Source organism: Rhinolophus sinicus, linkage group LG04 (genome assembly GCF_036562045.2).
Source record: "Rhinolophus sinicus isolate RSC01 linkage group LG04, ASM3656204v1, whole genome shotgun sequence".
Classification (NCBI taxonomy): Eukaryota; Metazoa; Chordata; class Mammalia; order Chiroptera; family Rhinolophidae; genus Rhinolophus; species Rhinolophus sinicus.
The window spans coordinates 83,739,286-83,762,308 of NC_133754.1; the positions used below are offsets into that span (position 1 = coordinate 83,739,286).

Consider the following 23,023-nt stretch of genomic DNA (forward strand, 5'->3'; position numbering starts at 1 on the left):
GTGGCTGATGGCGGGTCGTGACCGACAGCGCGGGCCTTGTGGAATCTTGAAAGTCCAGAAAGGGAAGAAACAACAGAGGGCACCAGTGGCACACAGGGCTCTTCCAGCAGAGAAGGAGGATCCCAGGGTAAGTAGAGGCTTGTTTTTGTCCCGAACCTGGGGGCGGGTTTGACTGCAGAGACAGGGTTTGGACAGGGCCACTTCTGTGTCCATAACTCAGTTGTCCCTTCCCATCATCTGCCTTGGGCCTCCTTCACCAGGCAGCCTGGTCCCTTCAGACGCAGAGGAACAACTCACTTGCTAGTTAGTGTTCTGTCCAGCCTGTTTTGTGTCCAGATCTTTCCATTTGCGTCTCTGTTTTCACATTTCAACCTCCAATCCTTTCTCCCGCATCCCCCTTAACTAACCCGGGCTTTTGGAAACACCAGGCAATCATCAATCTCCTGGCACATAGCAAGCCCCATGTATCTGTCCGTTCTCCATAATCCATACTCCACATCCATGAATCTGTCCTGTTCACCTGGGATTTGTGCTGACTCACTGACCTCCTCTTCCCCCTCCCCCCACAGGTGAAGTGCAAGGACTGCGGAGCCTTTGGCCACAAGGTGAGCAGTGTCAGATGCCCCATGAAGCGCTGGCAAGGGGCTCTAATCCCCCAGCCCCTGGGCCCCAGCAAGATGAAGGAGAACCTGAAACCATGGACTCCCCGGGACCTGCGAAACCCAGGGCCCTTTACCAGAGCTGAGAGACAGAACGAGCCAAATCCAAGGTGAGTGTTGTGAGAGATGGGAAACAATCTTTGGGCTGAAATCTATGAAGCCTTTGTTTCCCCATCTCGGTATTGTGTGCAGTGCCATCTTTAGTTAAGGACAGGGATATGGGAAGATAGAGAAAGGAGCCCAGTGTCCTTCAGGGCTCCCATTCAGAACATTCTCCTCCTGTAGAATCACTGTGGGGGAGGTGGGGGAAATGGGCCAGGGAGTATCCTGAAACTATGCAAATAACATGAAAAGGCAATGGAGTGGAAATGGAAGTCCCTCCTGGAAAAACCTGGAGGGCTCCCTGAAGTGGGGGAAGGATCTGAGATGAGGGAAAGGCCAGTTTGGCAAAGGCAAAGGGCCTCACTCCCTATTGCTATCACAGCAAAAGTGGGAAAGCGCTGGGGTGCTAGAAGGTTTGTCTGCATTGGGGATGGGAAATGTAGTGACTTCCAATTCACGTTTTCTTCTGCAGGCGAGAGCAACAGCAGGGACAGGCTGGACTCCAGAGATTTCCCACGAGTCGCCAAGGGAGGCCCCAGCACAATTGGAAGGAATCAACAGAATCCTGTGACTATGTGAGGGTGAGTGTCCCCCATTTCCAGTCTTTTTTCCTCTTTGGGGTAACCGGGACTTACTTCAGTGATTTTCTGCATGAGGGAATTCTAAAACTTCTATTCTTGCCGACGTGGTTTCTGTTACTGTGGTTTTCAGCTGCGATTTTCCCCAGGAGTCTTTGATTTTCCATGATATGGGCATGTGTGCCCCCAATGTGCCGATGGAGGGTCTGGATGGGATCCTGTTTGATGCTTCCAAATGTAGAGTCCTATAGGGGAAAATAGGAGTCTAATAGGAACCCTACTTCCAAATTGCCCATTCAAATTAGTTGTGAAACTGCTTTCCAAATTACATGATTTGAATCCATTCCTCAAAAGAGTATAAGAAAGGTTTTGATTCCTCTTCATTAATAGGCGGCTTTTTGTAAGAACATTTCTGTTTTTGTTTTGTTTTGTTCTATCTGACATTAAAAAAGATATCCAGGGGATTTCGTAACTTCTTTTGTGCTAAGCACCTTATCATCTTGAAATTGATAGCTGGGATATCTTTTACTGTTCAGAATTTGTTTTATGGTTGAAGATTTTTTTCTTTGTTTCTCTCTAATGTGTATGTGATGGTGAGAAAATTCTAACATGTGATCTCTGTGTTCTGTCCTCCCACAGCATCCAAACAGGCCGATGCCCGTCCACACGACAAAGAGGAAAGGTGTCCTGGATGCCGATCTCACAAGTAGCTCTCCACCTACCAGGAAACCTGACATGACCTCCATGGCGTCTCCCACCAAAAAACCTGAACGGAGCATCTTGCCATGCCCAGGACTGTATACAGGACAGGGAGTGCCTCTCAGTGGCATGCCTCACCTAGCACGCAAACACTTTCTCCAGGATCCTCACCACATTATCCAGCAGAGAGAGAACAGGCCCCACTTGGTCCCCCTTGGTGATCCACAGGCTGCCTCCAAGACTCATGGCCTGGGCCATGCCCTCATCTCCCAGCCACAGGCCAGATTTCCTGAAGTGAAATCACATACCATCGGGTATGGAGAGGCACAAAGTTGGGGCCACGACTCCAAACGCAGCGTCAAGGCACCAAGAAAGAGAGCTGCCCAGATCCCCATTGAGATGTGCCACAGCCCCCGAAAGATACCCAGAATCGGCACCTTGGACACACCCCAGAAGAGCACAGAGAGATCAGATCTGAGGGCTTTCCAGACTCTCCATCCTCCAGCTAGACCTAGACCGGCAGTGGCACCTCAGGTGACCGTGATGACACCTGCCCAAGAGCACAGCATTGACTTCCAGCCACCACGCAACAGCTCTCTCCTGAAGACTGTCCAGGCCTGCCTCATGCCCCAGCCGCCACCAACTGATCAGGTTCCAGGCCAGTCCCTCAGAATGGTCTTCACGAGATTAGGCCGAGGCCAGTGGAGCTCCAGGTTCATGACAGCTCCCTCCTTCCCTCCTGCTCAGAAGTCACGTTCTCCTGGTCAGAGCCCTCCCGTCTCAGAGAAATCAGAGGGTCATTGGACCCGTGTCCCCTGGAGTGTCCTCTACGATGACCTTCAGGTTTCCTCTTCCTCTGAAGAGAGTGATGGTCAGTGAATCAGCCCAAGACGACAAAGACTTGTCCTCCAGCCTGAGGTGACCTGGAGGTGACTGTTTACCTGGTGAGAGAAATTTACTAGGAGTAGGCTGTTTCTGATGAACCAGCAATTCCCCGTCTGTGGTGGGTGTACCAGTGGGGCAACTGCAGATTATGCTTGGGGACACACATGAGCAAACACTGCACTTTTTACTGATGTCAGTGGACTTTATCTTTCAAATAGTACTTTTTAAGTAAACTGAAGTTTGGATTTACTGAACTGGCATGTAAAGTTCTTTTTTTTTTTTTTTTTTTTTAATCCATCGTATAGGATACTAAGTCAATTTGCAGTAGCTTTTAGAAGGCCAATAAGAAGCTACATAATGACTGTATTTGGTGTGCAATTGTCTGACTATGGGGCAAGTGGGTAAGGGCCCACCTGTGTGATCTGCTTTCAGCAGTGCCTGTCCGGAGATGAGACTGTTTATTTCTGTGGAGATATTTCGGTGGAAATCAGAACAGGCAGTCTTTCCATGGCTTTGTACATTTTGGTTATAAAATGTCATATTGGAGTTGTGTTTTATAATTTCCTTTTCTTATTAATAAAAATTTGCTAAATCTGACCAGTTGTGTGCATGGTTTTCATTTGTGGGCGTTTCCAATCATTTTCAAAACAATGGTTATTCCTCAAAGCTTACTTAACAGAGAGTACAGGGGAGTTTGGTAGGGCCGCTGGCTCATTAGAAATTCAGAACCTGAGGCGCACCCAGCTGGACTGAGTCAATATATACATATTGGCGATATGCCCACGAATCTTACGTGGGTTGAAATGAGCTTTGTATATTGGCCTAGTCTCTCTTCGGTCCACAGTGGATTCAGAGGTGTCTTTTCAGAGACATGAGGATTCCTGATTCTCCCTCCAAGAGACACAAAGTACTGTGTGTTCCTGGAGTCTGGGCATCAGGCTCCTCTGAGCTCTCCAGGTGATCATAACACGCCGCCATGTTTGTAAGCCACTGGAGATGTGAGTCAAAGATATGACCTCAGTCACATGCTTGAGGTATCTCTAAGGGTGGGAAAGCTCTGACTAGTGTGAAGACAAATCCTAGAGCTCTGTAGAGAGGATTTGCTCAGAAAGAGCACAGAACAGCTCCATCCTCCTACCCTCAGGGAAACATTTCCTGGTACAACCCTGGGACATTGACTTCAACATCCCCAAGAATATCCAGAAGGCTGCATTTTTGCACACTTAGGGGAATCTGTACATTAATGGACATCTCTTGAGGTAGTAATGACTATCACTACTACGCTTCTCAGTGTTTATGTCATTATGATTATCATTTTGATCATGCTTACTCTCCATCATGATTTTGATGATTATTGTCCTTCTTGTCATGGATAATGGTGGTGGTGGTTGTCACTCAGTGTTGTATCTGCATTCTTAAAGGGTGTCTGATTTCATGACAATGATTTGGAGGTTTGACCTACAGACACACATAGACACAGCCAGTCCCAGGGAGATGATAGAACACATGGTCTTTTATTCCTGGTTGATCTTCTTCTGGTGTTTCCATGTGTCATCTGGAGCAGGGACTCTCGCAGCCTTGCTTGGAAGATTTGAGGTGGGTATCGTCTCCATTTCTGAGCATGTGGAAAAATCTAGAAGTGCACTCATGATTCTAGAAATGAAACATTCAAGCCTGTAACTAAAGGGCAATATACCTGTGATACACCTGTCCAATACAAAGTTATTGAAGTCAATTCTGGGCACAGACATCAATAGACTCAGCCTGAACTGAACCCTGGGAGGAGATGTGGGAAGTTAGAGTTTCAAGGTTTAGTAGGTAGCAGAAACAGATGGCAGGTGGGCAGCCTGGCTGTGTGGGCTGAAGCAGAGCAGAAACAGTGTGTTCCATACAATCGGGGCTCCTGAGCCCCAGGGGGTGTCTCCAGCATGGCTGTGGGGTTCTGCTCACCTGTTTGAAACCGGCCCAACTAGCCGTCTGGATGAAATGCTGAAACTGTGGAGTGTCTTATGGTAGGCAGGACAGGGACGAATGAGTCCGCACACCTGTGGCCACTAGAACTTAGCTAATGTAATTTGCACAGCACTGGCCCTGACCACACAGGTTCTTCAGGACTTTGATTCTTCCCTCCTGCTGCCTCTCTTTGCCACCATGCAACACAGGCCATGGTGCTATCCTAGGACACTGATTCCAACTAACTCAGGAGGCATCTTACTGGGCCATTACCACTTAGGGGGTTTTCCAATCTAATTTCCACCTACATAGTTTAATTATAATATTGCTATTAAAATTCTATATTTTTCTCATCATGGTCATTATTGGAGTTTAAACTCTGTCCGAGCTGCTTTCCACACTAGGCTTTCTGCCTTTTTCTTTCCACAGAGTGTTGTTCCCTCTACACCACACACCAGGTCCAGTCCCCATTGGGGAAGGGGATTCTGGACCTTCTCTCCCCCTGTAGGTAGCACAGTGTCTCTGCACCCTGGTCCTGGCCCTGGCACTCCGACCCTGTCCTCTCCTGAGACCCTCTCTCCATCATTGGGACATCTGGAGCCTTGGCCCTGCCATCTTTAAGCCTTCCCTTCACATCACTGCCTTAGGGATGCCAGGACCTCCGTGCAGGGGAATTTCACCTAGGGAGTTTCTGTGACACCCTGTGTCCCAAATCCCATCCCATTGGATGTGCGTGTCAGGCTGTGTTTACATTCCCAATGTCCCACTGGAAAATGCTCTTCCTGGGCAGCCGGCATCTTCATTCTGTTTTTGTGATTATGAGGTGAGGTGGATGAAGAGGGAAAAAAAAGATAAAGAGAGAACCAAAGAGACAGAGTCAGGGAGAGAGAGGGTAAAATTGAGGAGGGGTTGGGGGCCCTGGTGTTTGTCAGACTTATGTAGTGGAAATGCTTCTGCTGTTTACTGCTGAGTATGGTTACCGAAATTTTGATTAAAAAGACTCTTTCTATCATTTGGCATGCTTTTTAAAGATTTTGAATGATTTTTAAACATCAAATTATTGTATAAAAAGTAAAAAGATTTCCAGTGTTGAATCACCGTTTCATTTTTGGAATAAGTTCCACTTTATGACGATGTACCATGTCCTGACTTACCTATCAAATAAAAAGCATCTTGCCAGTCTTTAATATTTTACCCTTATTTCTATTAACTTAATTAATTTTTATTAATTTTATTAATACATTTAATTAATTTGTAACAATTTATGGTGTCAATTTATTCCAGTTTTCTACTCATTTCTCTTTGTTTATAAAGTTGCTAAATCAGTGTGTTAGGTTTCTAGGGCAGCCATAACAAAACACCACTCAGTGGGTAGCTTAAACAACAGAAATTTACTTTTTTACAATTCTAGAGTCTAGAAGTTCCAAGATCAAGTGTTAGTAGGTTTGGTTTCTACTGAGGGCTCTTTGCTTGGCTTGCCAATGGCTGCTTTCTTTCTGTGCCCTCACATGGCATTTTCTTGTTGCTTCTTCTTCTAAGGGTACCAGTCAGATTGGATTAGGGCCATCCTCAACGGCTTCACTGTAACTTAATCCCTGCTTTAATTGCCTTATCTCCTAATAAAGTCATATTATGCTGTATTCAACGTGAGTGCTTCCACACTCGAATTTGCACGTGGGGGATACAATTCAGTCTATAACTTTGGTTCATTCTTTTCAAGCCCTGTGTTTTCAAATAAATGTTTTTAAAGTTACACATTTCCTTGAGATAACACTTGTGTCCCTACCCCATGGTTTGGTGACTTTCATTTTTCATTGTGTTTGTGACTCTAATTGGCAATGCTCCTTTGAATATATTGTAACCACATTGTTTTCAATTCATATTATTTAATATTGTTTGCACTACCTGGTTATCGTTTAGTTTCATTTTGATTTTACTGTTGTGAACATCTCTGGCCTATGGGATTTAATCTTTGCAATTAGCTGAAAGTTTCTCTCTGGCCAACTATCCAGTCAGAGTTGATAGATCCATGGGTGTGCTGAAGCAGAATAAATTGTCTTTACATTTAGGATAAAGGTTCAATTTGTGTTTACTTGGTTGCATATATTTTTATATTTAGTGCATATTATATTATAGACATAATTATTGCAAAGCGCTTTGTTAACTAAATCTCCCATTCAAATGTATGGATTTAGCAATTTCTCAATTTCTGTGGTTCTATTTACACTGTATCTTACACTGTAAAATTTTTAGCTACATACAAATTTGTGAATATTCTATTTTTAGTTTAATTTTTGCTACGAATGTTTAATATCCATTGTTCTTCTTTTAATGTTTTTTGGTGTACATTTGGTAAATATTTAACCTCACTAATGACTTTGTGATATCTTTAAATAAAATACCAACTTTATAGGGTTCCTCTTCAAGAGATGATATTTGTGAAATGCTTAATATCTTACCTGAGATATTATGAAAAATCAACATTTATGAAAAATAACTTTTAAAGTTTATGATGAGTCATAAAAACTCTGCTAGACAATATTAATATCTTATTTAGCAGCATACATTAGAAACATGGATTTATGGGCAGCTCTAATTCACATTGCACTCCTGCTTTCTGTCAAACTGGCTGAGTGATATCAGGGAACTATCAAATTTAATGTAGAAAACTCTTCTTTTCTGCATTTTATTTGAAAATAAATAGATTTCTATTTATATATGTTATTTGTTCCAAAATAACACATGAAATAGTGATGAGGAAATAGTGATAGGACATGAAAATACATCTGGAAAACCATCTGTCATTAAAGGACAGCTCCTAATAGTAGTTCAGTTAGGAGCATATGTGTGTCATTCAGGGTGATGGGTTTCCTTAAAAGAAGGTCACACACAGAGAGATCACGTTGCTCTCCACCCTCTGAAGCTCCGCCTGTACTTAACATCAAGGCTACAGTACTTTTTCAGCACTACTTCCATGCTGTCCTTTCTTTCTTTCATTCTTTCCTATCTCTTTCAGATCAGGACTTAGGCAATTCTGCTTCTGAGCCTGGGGTTGTTGGCAGGTTACAGAATTGGTCACTTTCTGCCAGCCTGGTGTTTCCATTCCATTAGGGGAGGTGTAATGCAGGGACTCAGCTCCCGCTCCCCGCACAGGAACGCAGGATGTGGTGAGGCCAAAAAGGAACACCCACGGAACCACGGATGGGGGTGGGTCATACCACTATATTCTCGCTGCGGCTGGGTTGGAGACACAGGAAGCAGGAGTCACACAATCCACAATCTGCCTTCCGCTTCTCTGTTAACCAACCAACCAACCAACCAACCAACCCCCTAGCATAGCCACAACAGTTATATTTGTGGCTAATGTCTAACCAGTAACAGCTGATGGTGACCCAGCCACAGCTGATGGCCATCTGATTACAGCTGATGGCCATCTAATAACAGAGCCAGCACCTTTCCACATGAGGCTGAGAGCCTGGAAACTGGTTTCTGGGACACTGTCCCCACAGGGGGCCACACAGGAAGGCAGGAGCTGTGATTCCCCAGTTCTGGGATGTCATGCGGGATGTCATGCGGGGTCTCTGGTCCCACTCCCCAGATAGGAATGCAGGATATGGTGAGGCCGAAAAGGAACACCCATGGAGAAATAGGTCGGGGAGTCATACCATTATTGTCTCACTGGCGGCATAGGAGGCAGAAGCCACACGATCCGCAACCTACCATCCACTTGTCTCTGTCAACCAACCTCACTTGCAAACTGCAGTCTGCCTCTCTGCAATCCGTAATCCACACTCAGCCATGCCACGTGTGGGGACACTGTCTCAATAAAGATGGCTACTCTAGGTACCTCACATAAGTGGAACCATACATTATTTGTCTTTTTGTGACTGGCTTATTACACTTAGCTTTAGGTCCTCCGGGTTCTTCCAGGTTGTAGCATGTGTCAAAGTTTTCTTCCTTTTTAAGGCTGAATAACATTCCATTGCATGTTTACACCACCTTTTGCTTATCAGTTTATCTCTAGCCTGTGGTTTTAACTAAGAAACATCATATGTATTGAAGTTTTGAAAGGGATAGAGGGTTGTTAAACAGTGATGACTGGAACTCTCCACCTACATGCATGACAACAAATTGTTAGCCCAGATGAAATGGAGAAGGGGGAGAAGAGGAAAGAAGATGAGGCAAGTCCACTACTTCCACTGAATGATGCCATTTTGTCAAAGAAATCATCCGAAACAGATAGACAATTTACTAGAGGATCTGGCTGGCAAAAGAAACCCTCTTCAGGGCTCCCCTATCATCACAGACCTGTCAATAGCTCTAGGGAGGGACTTGCAATATTTCGGGAGGATCCTCTGAAGAACAGACTCCGACTCGTATTGTGGAGACATGAGAATGAGTGTGTGACAATATGTCTGTTGGGGACTCTTCCATCATCACCTCCAGGAAATCTGACCCACTTCATAAAAGGGAAACTATTTAATACTGTATGAAATCAACAAAAATAATTCATGATAAGAAATGCACTAGAAAAATTATGAATTAAAACAGTGGTCACTGATAATGATGATATCAATTCTACTAATATTAATATTGAAAATAATAATAAATAATAAAGTTAGAGTACAGAATACCCTAAGTGAATGATGAGGTCACTCTATCAGGCCTTATGGAGTAGATTGGGGCTAGAGCCCTAGGTTTGCACATGAAATATGTTACATAAGGCAAAAATGAACAAGAAAAGAAAAGAAAAAAACAAACAGCCTGGGGAGGATCTGGAACAACTTGGAAAATTGTGTGCGAACCCACAGAGTACAGGCCTGTGGAGCAGAGGGAGTGGGAGCCTGGTCAGGGGCCTGCCGGCAACAGGGACACACACCGGATTTCAAGAGTTTGGCCTCGTACATACAAAGCAGGATTCCATGTCTACACCTGGCAGAGTCAGGCCCAGCCTAGGATGGACAGTCAAGTCACCATCACTATCTCAGTCCCCACTGCCCACATCCCTCCTGCATCTTTTCCACTCAGACCCCTGGAGTTCACATCTCTAATGTCACTTAAAATATTTGCAGAGGATCAGGTGGTCCTCGGCCATAGGAGGGTGTCACCCTTAATGTTCTCTTAACAGCAGAAAGGGCATGACCTACAGAGTGGTTCCTGGGATCCCTAGAAGACTTAGAAAATTTCATGATTGCACATAACTCACTAATAAATTTCCACCAAATCTTGTCTGCTGTTTGGGAATCAAAACTGTGACAACCATAAATAGATTCCAGGGAAAATAGGGCTCAAAGCAGAAGGACTCTAATTCAGCTGAGGTTCAAGGTAATATAAATCTCATGAGATTTTTTGGTGTTGCTTAGAACATTATCATCGTCAGCCAGAATAATGTCATGAATTAATGGGGACAAAACATCAGATTGGTGTGGGATACAGAGAAATGTTGATGAATAGACTGTACCCTCAACTTGAATGTTAAACAAAGGAAGTGAGAGGGCAGCAACTGGAAACTGGAAATAAAGGAAGTACAAAGGGATTAAAATTTTTAAATTCCAGTTTCAGGTTGGGTTATGCCCTAAGACGAATACATGTTAAGACGATGGATCAGATTGAGAGGAAGAACTTTAAGATAAAGTGTATACATGTTAAAATATAACATAAAATTCATGATATGTAGGAGAGAATAGGAACCAAACTCAAATGTAGAAATAAATAACTTGGCTGAGATTAAAAGTAATTCCTTTTCTATAATGAGGGAGATGGCATAAACAATGAATAAGAGTGCAGAAATATGCGAAATCTCATGGTTGAAAGTATCTACATCCAAAATTATGTATTTCATTTGTGATGTATTTCATTTATAAACCATCTGACGAATGTGAGAGAAAAGAGGACTCTCTGAAGAATGGATGCTAATGTCAAAGGTTTGAAACGCTCTTTAATGAGTGTGGGAGAAGGAATTGACATGCCTAACCTAACAGAACTGCCAGGCATTTTTGGAGAAGTGTGTCCTCTCATACAATGCAATACTTACTAGTATATCCCCTGGTTTAACGATTTCCTCTTGGGATCCAGGAATTTTAAGCCAGAACTACCTATCCCCACAACCATAAGAATTTCTTTCAAATGTATAAATTAACTGTGAATGACATGGAAGTAAAATTATGTACTATATTTTACTATGTAACATTGAGATTTCCCCACTAACCAAGAAATAAAATATAAAATCATCTTCTCATTTTTTACGGATAGTTAATAAATTCTTAACATGTTTTTGAAAGTATTATTATGTGGCCAGTTCTCTTTACACTCAAATTCTCCATCCCACTAATATGTCTTATTTGTCCCAACATTATTTGTATTTTCAGATTTCTTCATCTTTCATTTTATTTTTAAGTCCACATTTCCTACAGGGAATTCTAGCTCCATGTCCATAGAATCCCATTGTGTCTGCCGCCCTGTTTTATATCCAAGACATTGAATGTTTCCTGTACATAGAATGCATGTAAGTGAAATACCTGTAAGTGAATAAAGGATTGAATGGATCTTCTTAATATCCCTTCACAATGTCCTAGCCTCTTTGTGTTGCAAATTGGCATGACTTTCCATTAATCTGCAAATCCAATCAAATTGAACAGGGTGTGTCCCACAGACTGAAGCTCTGTTTAGTTTAATTAGTGTCTATACAATCAGGGTGTGTCCTTGGAATGTAGCCCTGATTAGATTTACAAACTGTCTTCCAGGGTAAAGGAAGTCAAACCCAGGATGGATGCATTTGCCCCTAGAAGAAGAAATTGAAGGGTTCAGGACATTGGAAGAAGCATTGGCTTCTTCCTGTGAAACCAGCCTTAGAATCCATTTGGCTTCACCATCTCCTCTAGTTTGGGGTTCTGGTGAGTTCTCTACACAGTGAGATGTGAGCTGGCCTCATTCGCTTCAAGTTATATAAATTCTATCTCTTTTAGACATTTGTCATAGCAAAGCAGTTCTGGTAATCTTTATATTTTATTGTGTCAACGTTTATTTCACAACTGTCATTTTTAATATTTGAGGATTTCTGTTTCTTTTCCATTTTTGTCTTGAAACTATTTGTAATTTTAACTGCTTAACCTAAGATCCTAGATCTGTACCGTTCCATACAGTAACTGCCGGACACATGTGACTATAAAACTTCGGGTAATGAAATTAAATAGCTAAACCTCATATCCTCAGTAGCACTATTCAAATCCCCAGTGTTCTGTAATCGCATGTATCTGGCAGTGACTATTTCTTACAATGCAGACAGAGATCGTTTTCTTCATCTTGGAAAGTTATTGGCATTTTGATATGGAGGTTATGCTTTTTATTATGTTTTTGTGATTGTAAATACTTCATTTTCTGCTTCTCTGAATTAATTTCCCTTTATGTGTTTCACTAAGTGATTTTCTTCATTTTATTTCTTAAATATCTTGAGATAGGTGCTTATATTTATTTTAATTATTTACAAATTGATATATATTTAAGGCAAATAATTTCCTGTGAATATTGTTTTAGCTTTGTTCCATTTGTACTTAAATGTAAGATAACTGTATATTAAAATGCTATTTTTCATAATGTACTTAAAAATGTGTGCCAACATTATTAAAAGACCATTTTTACCCATTAATTTTTAGTTGACAGATTGTGTCTTCTACGGTTGTCATTATTTTCTGGTTTCAGTTCATTGTTTATAAGACTGTTGCCTATTTTTTTTAATAAGATTTTCCTGCATCCTTGGTGCACAGACCATTCATATGCAGGGTTCATTATGCACTTTACAAATAGATTTTCTGTTTCAGGTTATGGTGCTTTCATACATAAAATTCTAGACTAACTGTAAACTTAATTCTAATTTCACTGTTCCTGAATTGCTTTGGATATATTGGATGTTGAAAGTCACAAAAAGTTGAGCTTTGATTTGAAATCCTGTTTGAGACAACATATTTTTCCATTTTCAGTATTAATTTCATGTCAATTGGTTTGGATTTCATATTTCATATATAAGGCTCTTTTCTTGTACTCCATGATTTGTCTTTCCTTTCCTATCTGTGCCTTGATAAACAGTAAGAGGCAAGAAGGCAAAGCTATCTCAGTTTTGTCAACTGCTCTATCCTTAACACCTGGAAGAGTGCCTAGCCATCATTAGTGTGGAAATTTGAGAGACCTTACTTAATAATATCACTTTTGCAGACTGTAGTTCTGAATTGAAAGGAAAGGAAAGGTCAGGTGAATGGATATCAGTTATTTTTATGGACAGATCTGTTAGAAAACATAGTTTTGATGTGGATGGATGAAGGTCCTTAAAACTGCGTGTCAGAACGAAGCAGCTATGTCCAAATGGCTCTGGGACGGCAGGAAAATTAAAAGTCTGCCTCTTAAAGGTTAGCCAAGCCCCGGAAACATGAAGATGATATTGAGGAAGCAAGTACTTCCTTGCACTTGGCTCTTTAAGAGATCTGCAGGGGGAAGGACCTATGTACAATCACTCACCCTAAAGTTGCCAAAGACGTAAGTCCCTCTTCCCACTTTAGGGAGAAGCCAGTCAGAATATTTTTTGCCTGAATTAATGAATAGTCTAGAACCATTAAACTAGTTTGGTTAGTTCTTCAAAAGATTGTTCGTGTAGCTATGATTTTAAAATAAATTTAATTCCATTTCCTGAGGTAGTTTCCAGTGATTCCACACAGGAGTCTATCATAAAATAGGTTTGGTTTGACTTCCTTCTCATAATATGTGTCCTTTTACGTTCCTGGCACAGTTTCTATGTGAGTCTTCAAATTATTGTTTATATATATATATGTCTTCTCTAAGTCTCTCTTGTTGTGATAAAATTTGAGAAAGGGTTTACTGGATTATAAGGTAAAGGGTCACAGCTGTTTTCCCTGAAGGCTTTGTAAGCATTCTTCAATACCCCATTTTGTTGGGTGAATCTCATCCCATATTATGCTTTCATTTGTATGATGATCTTCAAATTATTTTTCACCTCTGAATTACAGACTCTACGAGGTTGGGTGGGGAGCTTTGTTAATTTTTATTGTTTTATATATATTCTTACAAACATTTAATAGATCCTCACTAAATCTAAAATTCTGTTTCATATTTTGTGTTATTTCTTTATTGAATTAAATAATATAATTATTTCATATCATTTCCTTTGTTATAGAAGCAACATGGGTTTTGTAGGTTATGGACTTGTCATTCATAGCATTCATTTTCTCTCTAATCTTTCATAATTTTTACCCTTTAAAATTTTTTTCCCCGTCTCTTGAAGCTTGTCATTCATAGATGTAACATTTGAGCAGTGCCTGTTTCCTTCTTTGTTTCCTAGTATGGTTTCTTCTCTTAAATAATTTCATTTTACTCTAGAAAGTTTGGAGCTTTGCCAAGTTATTCTTCTTATTTCTCTTATCTTAAAATCTCTTACTTTCATTTTTTTCCCTTAACATCCCACTTTCATTCTTATTACTCAGCTTTAAAGGCTGTTTAATTAATATTTTCAGTAATTTGTAATCAATTCATTCCTAAAATTATTGGATAATTCTGATCAATGGCAAAGAGTCCTTTGAATACCAATCTTCGATTACTTTTCACTCCTACCTATTTTATATTTTATCCTTATTAGTAGTTTATTGCAATGATTTTTATGTCAAGTCATTATCACAGAGGTTAATTCTCCATAAACAACATAGATTCATGGTCTTACTTTGGAGGTAAACACGTGTCCATAGTAGCAGAAAATGTCCCTTTTTCAAAATAATGGCTATATAGCTATACATGGATTATGAAGAGTATGGGGGACATGTTTGGGATTTTCCATAATCTAAGGAAGACCAGCTCCTGAGGGCCTGATCTTTTCAACCAGATGTCACCCACTCAGTGACCTCCTTCCACGCCTTCTACGTATAGGGAAACAGAGCACAGGGATGCCTGGGTCTAATCTTGCTTTCTACTCATAGGCCCCTCCTGTTGCATGCGTTTAAAGTGTTCTCTGGATATCAAATATCCAGAGATTTACATATTCCTATCTTTGTACAGAAGAAAACTAAGGGTAAATAATAACGTTTCATTTTAATCTGAATTTACCGTAAAGTCAAAACAAAACATAATCCCATGGCCAATTCCTGATGAACTTTCCTAGTTCTTCCTTCCCATTTTCGATACTCCCATATGCTCTGGATAATTCAATCACTAAACTGTATCAATTGCATGTCCTTGGGCATTGTGAATTTTCCTGGGTACTGGATACATTCATGAAATTAGCAGATCCTGCATTAATGTGGGGTTTCTGTTTTATATCTGATTGAAACTGATAACTGACCTTTTAGTTTGATTGTGAAGGAGAACAGAAACTTCAGGGAAAATATCTTCAGAAGAGATTTCTGTTTCAAGATAGAAAAGACATAATGAAGGGATTGATTGTGAATATATAGAGTAGTTTCTCTTAAAAGAGATTTAATTCAAATCAACATAGTTCCCAACAAAAATGGAGAGAAAGGAATTCAACTGTAGACATTGGACTTAGCCAGGAATAGCTTGACTATTGAATTGACTAGGAGAAAAGGGGTAACCACTAGGTATGAATGCAGGAATATTTGCAGATATTGTAGTGGTAAACTGAGTTACTTTGTTATATTATATAATTCATCTGTGTTATGGGCTGAATTGTGGGCCCTCCAAATTCATATGTTGTAATCCTTACCCTAGTACATCAGCATGGAACTTTATTCTGAGATAAGGTCACTAGAAAGATAATTAATTAAAAAAGAGGTAATTAGGGAGGGCCATAATCCAATATGACTGGTGTCCTTATAAGAGGAAATCAGGACACAAACATATACAGGGAAGGCCATGTGAAGACACAGGAGTAAGATGGCCAAGTACAAGCCAAGGAGTGGGGTCTCAGAAAAAAACCCAACCCTGTTTATATCTGAGCCCAGGCTTCCAAGCCTAGAGAATAATGAGAAAATAATTTTTTGTCATTTAAGTCAGAGTAACTAATATTGGAATAATTTTTTTAAACTTTTTTTTTTATTGGGGAATATTTGGGAATAGTGTGTTTCTCCAGGGCACCAAGTAGTTGTCCTTCAATCTAGTTGCAGGGTTGCAGCCCACCATCCCTTGGTGGGAGTTGAACCGGAAACCTTGTGGTTGAGAGCCCACTGGCCCATGTGGGAATCGAACCGGCAGCCTTTGGAGTTAGGAGCATGGAGCTCTAACTGCCTGAGCCACCGGGCCGGCCGCCAATTTCTTTTTTTTTTTAGCAGAACATAGTATGATATTCACATATCACTGAAAGACACTTGGAGTACTGATTACGTGTTGAGACTGAGATCAACATCTCAGTCATGTACTTTCAGCTGCTATTGGGGTCTTAACGAACGTATGTGACAAATAGTCCAAGGGATAAGAAAACATGCTGGTCTTGGTAAATGTGTGTTGAAAGGAGGGAGTGTAGATTGAACTGAACAATAAAATGAAGAAAGATTATGACGTTTGGGAAGTGGGGTCGATACACTGGAGGTTCCCATGTGGTAGAAAACCTGAGTAGGAGTAATTTTGTGAAAATGTAAGAAGAAAAGACGTTTTAGTAACAGGGTGCTTCTTCTGATTATTTATGTTAGAGGAACTATTCCAAATAAACGCTAGCTGTGCTGTGTTACCCTAAAGAATTTGAGCATAAGACACAGACTGAGCAAAATTAAATGACATCTGTTCCATTTTCTAGCTGTGTAATCTCTGTTTATGTCATCTGTTAAATTGGTAAATAAACTACAATTAGCCTGGTTACTGTAGAAATTAAATAAGCAGATATATATAAATCTGTACATACAGTCATATTTAATACGAATTTAATTCCCCCACCCCAGACCTCAGGTACAAATCGGGGAACTAATTATCTCTGTATGATACATTTTCATTATTTGTCCATGCAATACATTTAATTATTATTGATATATTAGGGAAGAAATTATAGTTTGCAAATGCTTTGTGTCTCACAGACACATATGTACATACCCGTATCTGCATGGACATAAATACATGTATGTATATACAGTGAAAAGGGAATGTTGTGGCTAATAAGGATTAATATAAAACAGGATTTGGAAAATTTCAGCTACCACTTGACTAAGGTATCATACGGAACCACCAGATTTCCTCCTAACCCTCAGTCATTCTATGAGTGTGTTCTCTGGGCATCCTTGACCTAGAGGATTGAGGTAGTACATGACAGTAACATTGTGACTCACATATGTACTCCTGCTACTTTCTGATGCAGGAGATTTTAAGGACCACACTGACATTAACCCCTCTAGATGGAGTAAGTCATTTAATTGATTAACTCCCATCATAAAATAGATTCTTTAGTTGCTTGCTATCCAAGTCGACGAGGACTTGAGAGCAGGAAGGGTGAAAGAGTCCACAGGGCTCCTTGGATGATGGAGAACCACAGCTAGTGCACAAGGCAAGAGTAATGAAACCTGAGAAATTCCACAGTATTTATGTGTAGGTGGAAACCAAAATCTACATGTGGCATGAGTCAGAGATTGTTATGCTTGGAAATCAGGAAGGCAATTAAATAATTGTAGATGCTACAGGCTCGTTCACATAGGAAACACAATACTTATCATGTTCTTATTTGTGAGATATCTGTATTTTGACCTTCTTTATTAGCAATCACAGCTACGTCCTTCTGGCATTTGACCCTGGGAGGGGAGAGACTTCTGCATATTATTTTTAGGGTATACCACTTGTTTCAGTTTGGTGTGGGGGGAGGACAGAGCCAGGGGAACTTTGGGGCTTCATGACAGGTGGGACTGAAAATTGTGCACAAGACTGGAGTCTCATGGCTTCTTTCTCTGTCCCCAGCTTTGCCTGGTTAGTGCTTGGACTGCCTGTGACTGAAAACCAGAGAAAGACAGCTGGCAACTGAGTTATTAACAATGCAGCCACCGGTGAGTGGGGAATATGTCTTTCTACTGAAATGACACCCCTAGAGCTTTTAAATGGGCAAATTTTTTCCTATCGGCATGGATGTTTTAAGTGCAATCAGGTGGTGTTCAGGCATCTGAGCTCCAATTAAGTTTGTGCAGAACTCTGGGACAGTTATGGGTCAGGAACTCATCAATAACTAATCTCCTTCCTAAAGCTGCACAGATTTATGATAGCCTCCATTAACCTTACTGATTTACAGAAAAGACAAGAGTTTTCTCTCTCATCCAGCCATGGTCTCATTGACCCATAAATGACACACTAACTATTTGTGGGTTTAATGGGTTTAGGATGATGGTGATTGCTTATGATACAGCTGAGCGAGGAGCAGGGCATCACTGCCCATCAGGGAGGCAGCAGATTTAGCACGTGAGCACAAAGAACCTACTATTACAAGACCTGCATGAGGGTTCAGTGTGGAAAGGAACAGGAGAGAGGTTTAGTAAGAAGGAGGAATGAAATGTCATTGTCCCCAATTATAAATCTCTTACAATTGTTAGAATATATTTGCACTTTTGAAAATTTCTAAAATATATAACCAAAATTATCATTATCTATCTTGCCCCCAATCACACTTATTACCTCTTAGGAAAGGAAAGTGTAGGGAGTAGTATTTTCTTAGCTGTGCTGCACATAAAGGTGAAGGAATACAGTAGGGTAAAAGTAGGGTCCTGTGTAAATATTTGAAAAACTAGATAAACCAAAACCAATAATGAGGCTTCTTTTATCCTTTAGCGTGGAGACAAGGAAAAGCTACAAGAGAAACAGAGATAACTGGTTTGAGGTCCCAGAGACAATTGGGAATGGGAGGCGTCATCCTCCTGACAGGCAAGGTCAGGCTAGCACTGTCCTTCAGTACAGCCCTGTCAGAGGGCCCTGGCCTGTGCTGCTGAACCTTCTTTTTTTATTTTTATTAAAGTTTATTGGTGACAATTATAGATTTCAGGTGTACAATTCGTAATAGATTATCTATATCTCACATTTTGTGTTCACTACCCATTCCTATACACTAACAATGAAATCTCAGAAAAAGAAATTAAAAAAAAAATTCCTTTTGCAATTGCAACAAAAAGAATAAAATACCTAGGAATAAACTTCACCAAGGATGTGAAAGACCTATATGCTGAAAACTGTAAGACATTTTAAAAAGAAATTGAAGAAGACCCAAAGAAATGAAAAGATATTCCATGCTCATGGATTGGAAGAATCAACATAGTTAAAATGGCCATATTACCCAAAGCAATATACAGATTTAATGCAATCCCCATCTTAATACCAAAGGCATTTTTTAAAGAAATAGAACAAAAAAGATCAGCAGATTTGTATGGAACCAAAAACAAACAAACAAACAAACAAACAAAAACCAAATAGCCAAAGCAATCTTGAGAAAAAATGAACCTTCTGACCTGGGAGTTTGTTACAAACACCTGAGTCCTGTAGCATTAAGACAGACAACGCCTACTGGTATCAAGTTTTGTGTAGATCTTGTTGAGTTCTGAGGAATGCTGGAGATTCATTTAAGGTTCTCTGACATTTTAATGATTTATAGAGTAATGTCTTATATTTAATGCAGCTTTGCTAGATGGGAAACCCTTCATACATTAGTACATTGGATTTTCCAACACTCACAACAAAATGTTAAACCAGTTCATAGATGAGGAATCAGAGTTGCACCTAGGGAAATAATCTAAGCCAATGGCCATGTTTTAAAAGTATCACATCGTGATTATTGTGTGTCTTCTGACGAATCTATAGTGTTTCTTTTGTTATGAATTTTCAAGTGAATATTTATAATCACTTGTCTGGAAATACTAACTTTAAGGCTACTGAAAAACTTCTAGTTGTGTTATACCACACTTCATGTGATATTTCTTTATAATAAATTATGAAATCAGAGTGTGTATGTTTCTCTGAATATATCTGAAAGGCTGATATCAGGTCAGTACTGACAGTGAACTGAGTGGAACCCCAAACACAGATTGATCTTTCTATATACCCAGCACCCCATCATTTCCTCAGTGCTGTCATCTCAACTCTCCTATGCTAAACATGGGCAGACATTGATCTGTTTAACCTGGAATGTCCATGACGTTTTAGGAATCGGTGACCTTCAAGGATATAGCAATAGACTTCACCCAGGAAGAGTGGGCCCTGCTGGACACATTCCAGAGAAAACTGTTCAGAGATGTGATGCTGGAAACTATCGATCATTTGGTCTCTGTAGGTGAGTTTTAAAACATGTATGTGTCTATGTATGTGTGTATGTACGTATGTAAGTATGTATGTATGTATGTATGTATGTATGTATTCATTCGTTCACTCATTGAGCAGGTATATAGAACAGATTACACTATCCCACTGAAGTCGCCACCCTGATTTTTTCATAATCTTCATAGTTATTTAAAAGATATTTCTTTACATTTTATTTTCATCATCATACTAGAATGTAATCTTGATGAATATTTAATATCTTTCTTGTTATTCAGTCTCCAACATGCAGAACAGAATGGTGAAATTAATGGGATATTAATCCATAAATAATTGATGAAATATTTTAAAATACTTTTTCTGTTTCAGTCATTACTTGGAGGCTTAAGACAAGAGTAGTAAAAATAAGATAATTTTTATTATGCTTTTGGAGCTTGTGTTGTGTGGATTTTGTTTGAAAACAATATTCAACCCACAGTGGAGACATCAATCTTTCCCAACAAAAAACAAAATCTGAGTATTCTGCATTGCATCTTTTAACTCACTCCTGGGCATCTGCATCTAGCAGTCCTCACTGTTTTTGCCACAGGTCTAAATTTCCTCCTGGTCTGATGAAGGACCTTCAATGTTCTCTGTTGAAGGTATTGATGACTGGGCCGACCTTCAATCATCTCTTTATTCCTCCTCAGTAATCTACCCTGGATTTGGTAATAGCAAAGGTTAATTGAACAGAACTCAAATTACACATTCCTTTCTTCCACAACCAGGGTATCAGATCTGCAAGTCAGATGTGATTTTCCAGTTGGAGCAAGGAAAAGAGCTGTGGAGTGAAGCAACTGTATTTCTGCAAGACCAGAGTCCAGGTAAGAGGCAGGGGTCAGTGCTTCAATATGAGGAGGTGCTTGGTCAGTGACTGAGTACATCCTTAGAAATCCCAAGTGAAGATATTGTGAAGGGCATGATATATTCTAAAATGTGAGGACACTATGGCAAAATCCTTCATGCTGTTATCATTCTTTGCATATGTCAATCACAAGTCATGTGTCCTCCTGCCATTTTCTTTCCCTTTTAGGAAAAGGATATTTGTGTACTTACTGCAGTTAAACTCTCACATAGTGTTCTGTCTCCTGATCATCCCATTGAAAGGTTTTTCCACCATATGCTGACCCAATATCTCTTCACCAATTTACATTTTCAATATTTCAGCCCCGATATTTTTCCTATTTGGCAATACCCTGTAAAGTTTTTCTACTACCTAAAATATTTCATTTGATAAGCTTTCCCTATCTAAGTGCCAGATTTTAAAACATACTCGTAGGGCTCTTTGTGCTATTCTACGTTTTCATTCTTCTAATGCCATTCTAACAATTTATACTTTTTCAATCACTTTAGGCGTGAGAAGTCACCTTAAAAAACAAGAAATAATATTAATGCAACAGATGGCCAAGAAGGGCATACCCCTCACCAAGCCAATAGTAAGTTTCATGGGTGTGAACACTAGTCATCCAAATTAAATACCTGGCAATGAGATAAGACAGTAATGGAGCACAATCTCCTGAGTGTAATTATGTAATTAAGTTGGGATTAAGTCCTTTCCAAACAAAAATTTTGGATACTTTGAAATTAGTAAAGACATTCACAGGAGCCAAAACAATCACCTGAGATCTTTTTTAAAAAAGATAATATCGTAAAATTTACTCATTACTTGGTCGTTGAAACATACTAAAGTCTTCAAAATTAGTCTGATACTCTGTAGTTGGGCTACTATGAAAGAGAAAATACTTGTGCCTGCAGGGGAGTAGCATCACATGTGTATATAACTAACATTGGAAATGTTTTCATAGGAGCCTATTACTGACTGATATTCTAGGATTTATATGTCGAGATATGAATGTATGGATGTATGTGAGCAAACCGTTAACCACTTTTGATCTCCTTCCACAAAGCAGAAATGTTGCCCTCCAGAGGATCCCATTGAACATATTGATTTGGGAGATGAATTTACTCATACATCTGCACTGACTCAACATCTGTTAATTCACATGGGAAAGAAGCCTACTATGAGTCAACATTGTGGAAAACCACTTAGTACAGATTCATCCCTTAGTGGACATAATGAAATGCACACTGGGCGTAAATTATGTGACTGTCATCTATGTTGGAGAGCCTTCGGTAATTGCGTTAGCCTTAGACAGCACAAGACGACTCACACCGGAGAGAAACCATTTAAATGTCATCTATGTGGCAATGGCTTTCTGCAAAGCTCTGACCTTAGAAATCACAATCAAATCCACACTGGAGAGAAACCATATGAATGTCATCTGTGTGGTAAAGTCTTCAGTCAATGTCTTTACCTTAAACAACATGAGAAAATCCATGCTGGAGAGAAACGTTATGAATGTCATCAATGTGGGAAAGCTTTTAGTCAAAGCTCTGGCCTTAGCCAGCACAAGAGAATCCACACGGGAGAGAAACCACATGTATGTCTTGTATGTGGGAAGGCTTTCAGTCAAAGTTCTGAACTTACACGGCATAACAGAATACACACTAGAAGGAAACCATACGAATGTCACCAGTGTGGAAATGCCTTCAGTCAATATGCTAATCTTAGACGACATGAGAGAACCCACACTGGAGAGCAGCCATACACATGTCAGCTATGTGGGAAAGCCTTCAGTCATCGTTCTTCCCTTAAACGACATGAGGAAACCCAACACTAAAGAGAAAATCATGAATGCCTTCAGTAAATATTCTCTTCTGAGATGATGTGGCATTATACACGTAAGCAGTATGGATGATCTTTCCATCATATTCCTCAGTCCAGAAAAGCATTTTCTATGAGTGGATCCATGTGTATGGTATCTATACATCAAAGCCTTTAGTCGTTGGCCTAATCTTCGGTCACATGGGAGATTTCACACAGATGTTTTC

General features: G+C 40.1%; 1 protein-coding gene across 1 annotated transcript in view; it reads left to right on the forward strand.

The window, feature by feature from the left end:
• The window catches only part of LOC109456924 (uncharacterized), a 69,590-nt gene extending 46,778 nt beyond the window's left edge, over nt 1-22,812 (forward strand). Inside the window, exon 10 of the mRNA XM_074329897.1 lies at nt 22,236-22,812. Coding sequence (XP_074185998.1) covers nt 22,236-22,812 — 577 coding nt within the window. The remainder of the gene's footprint in view (nt 1-22,235) is intronic.
• The last annotated feature ends 211 nt before the right edge of the window (nt 22,813-23,023 follow it).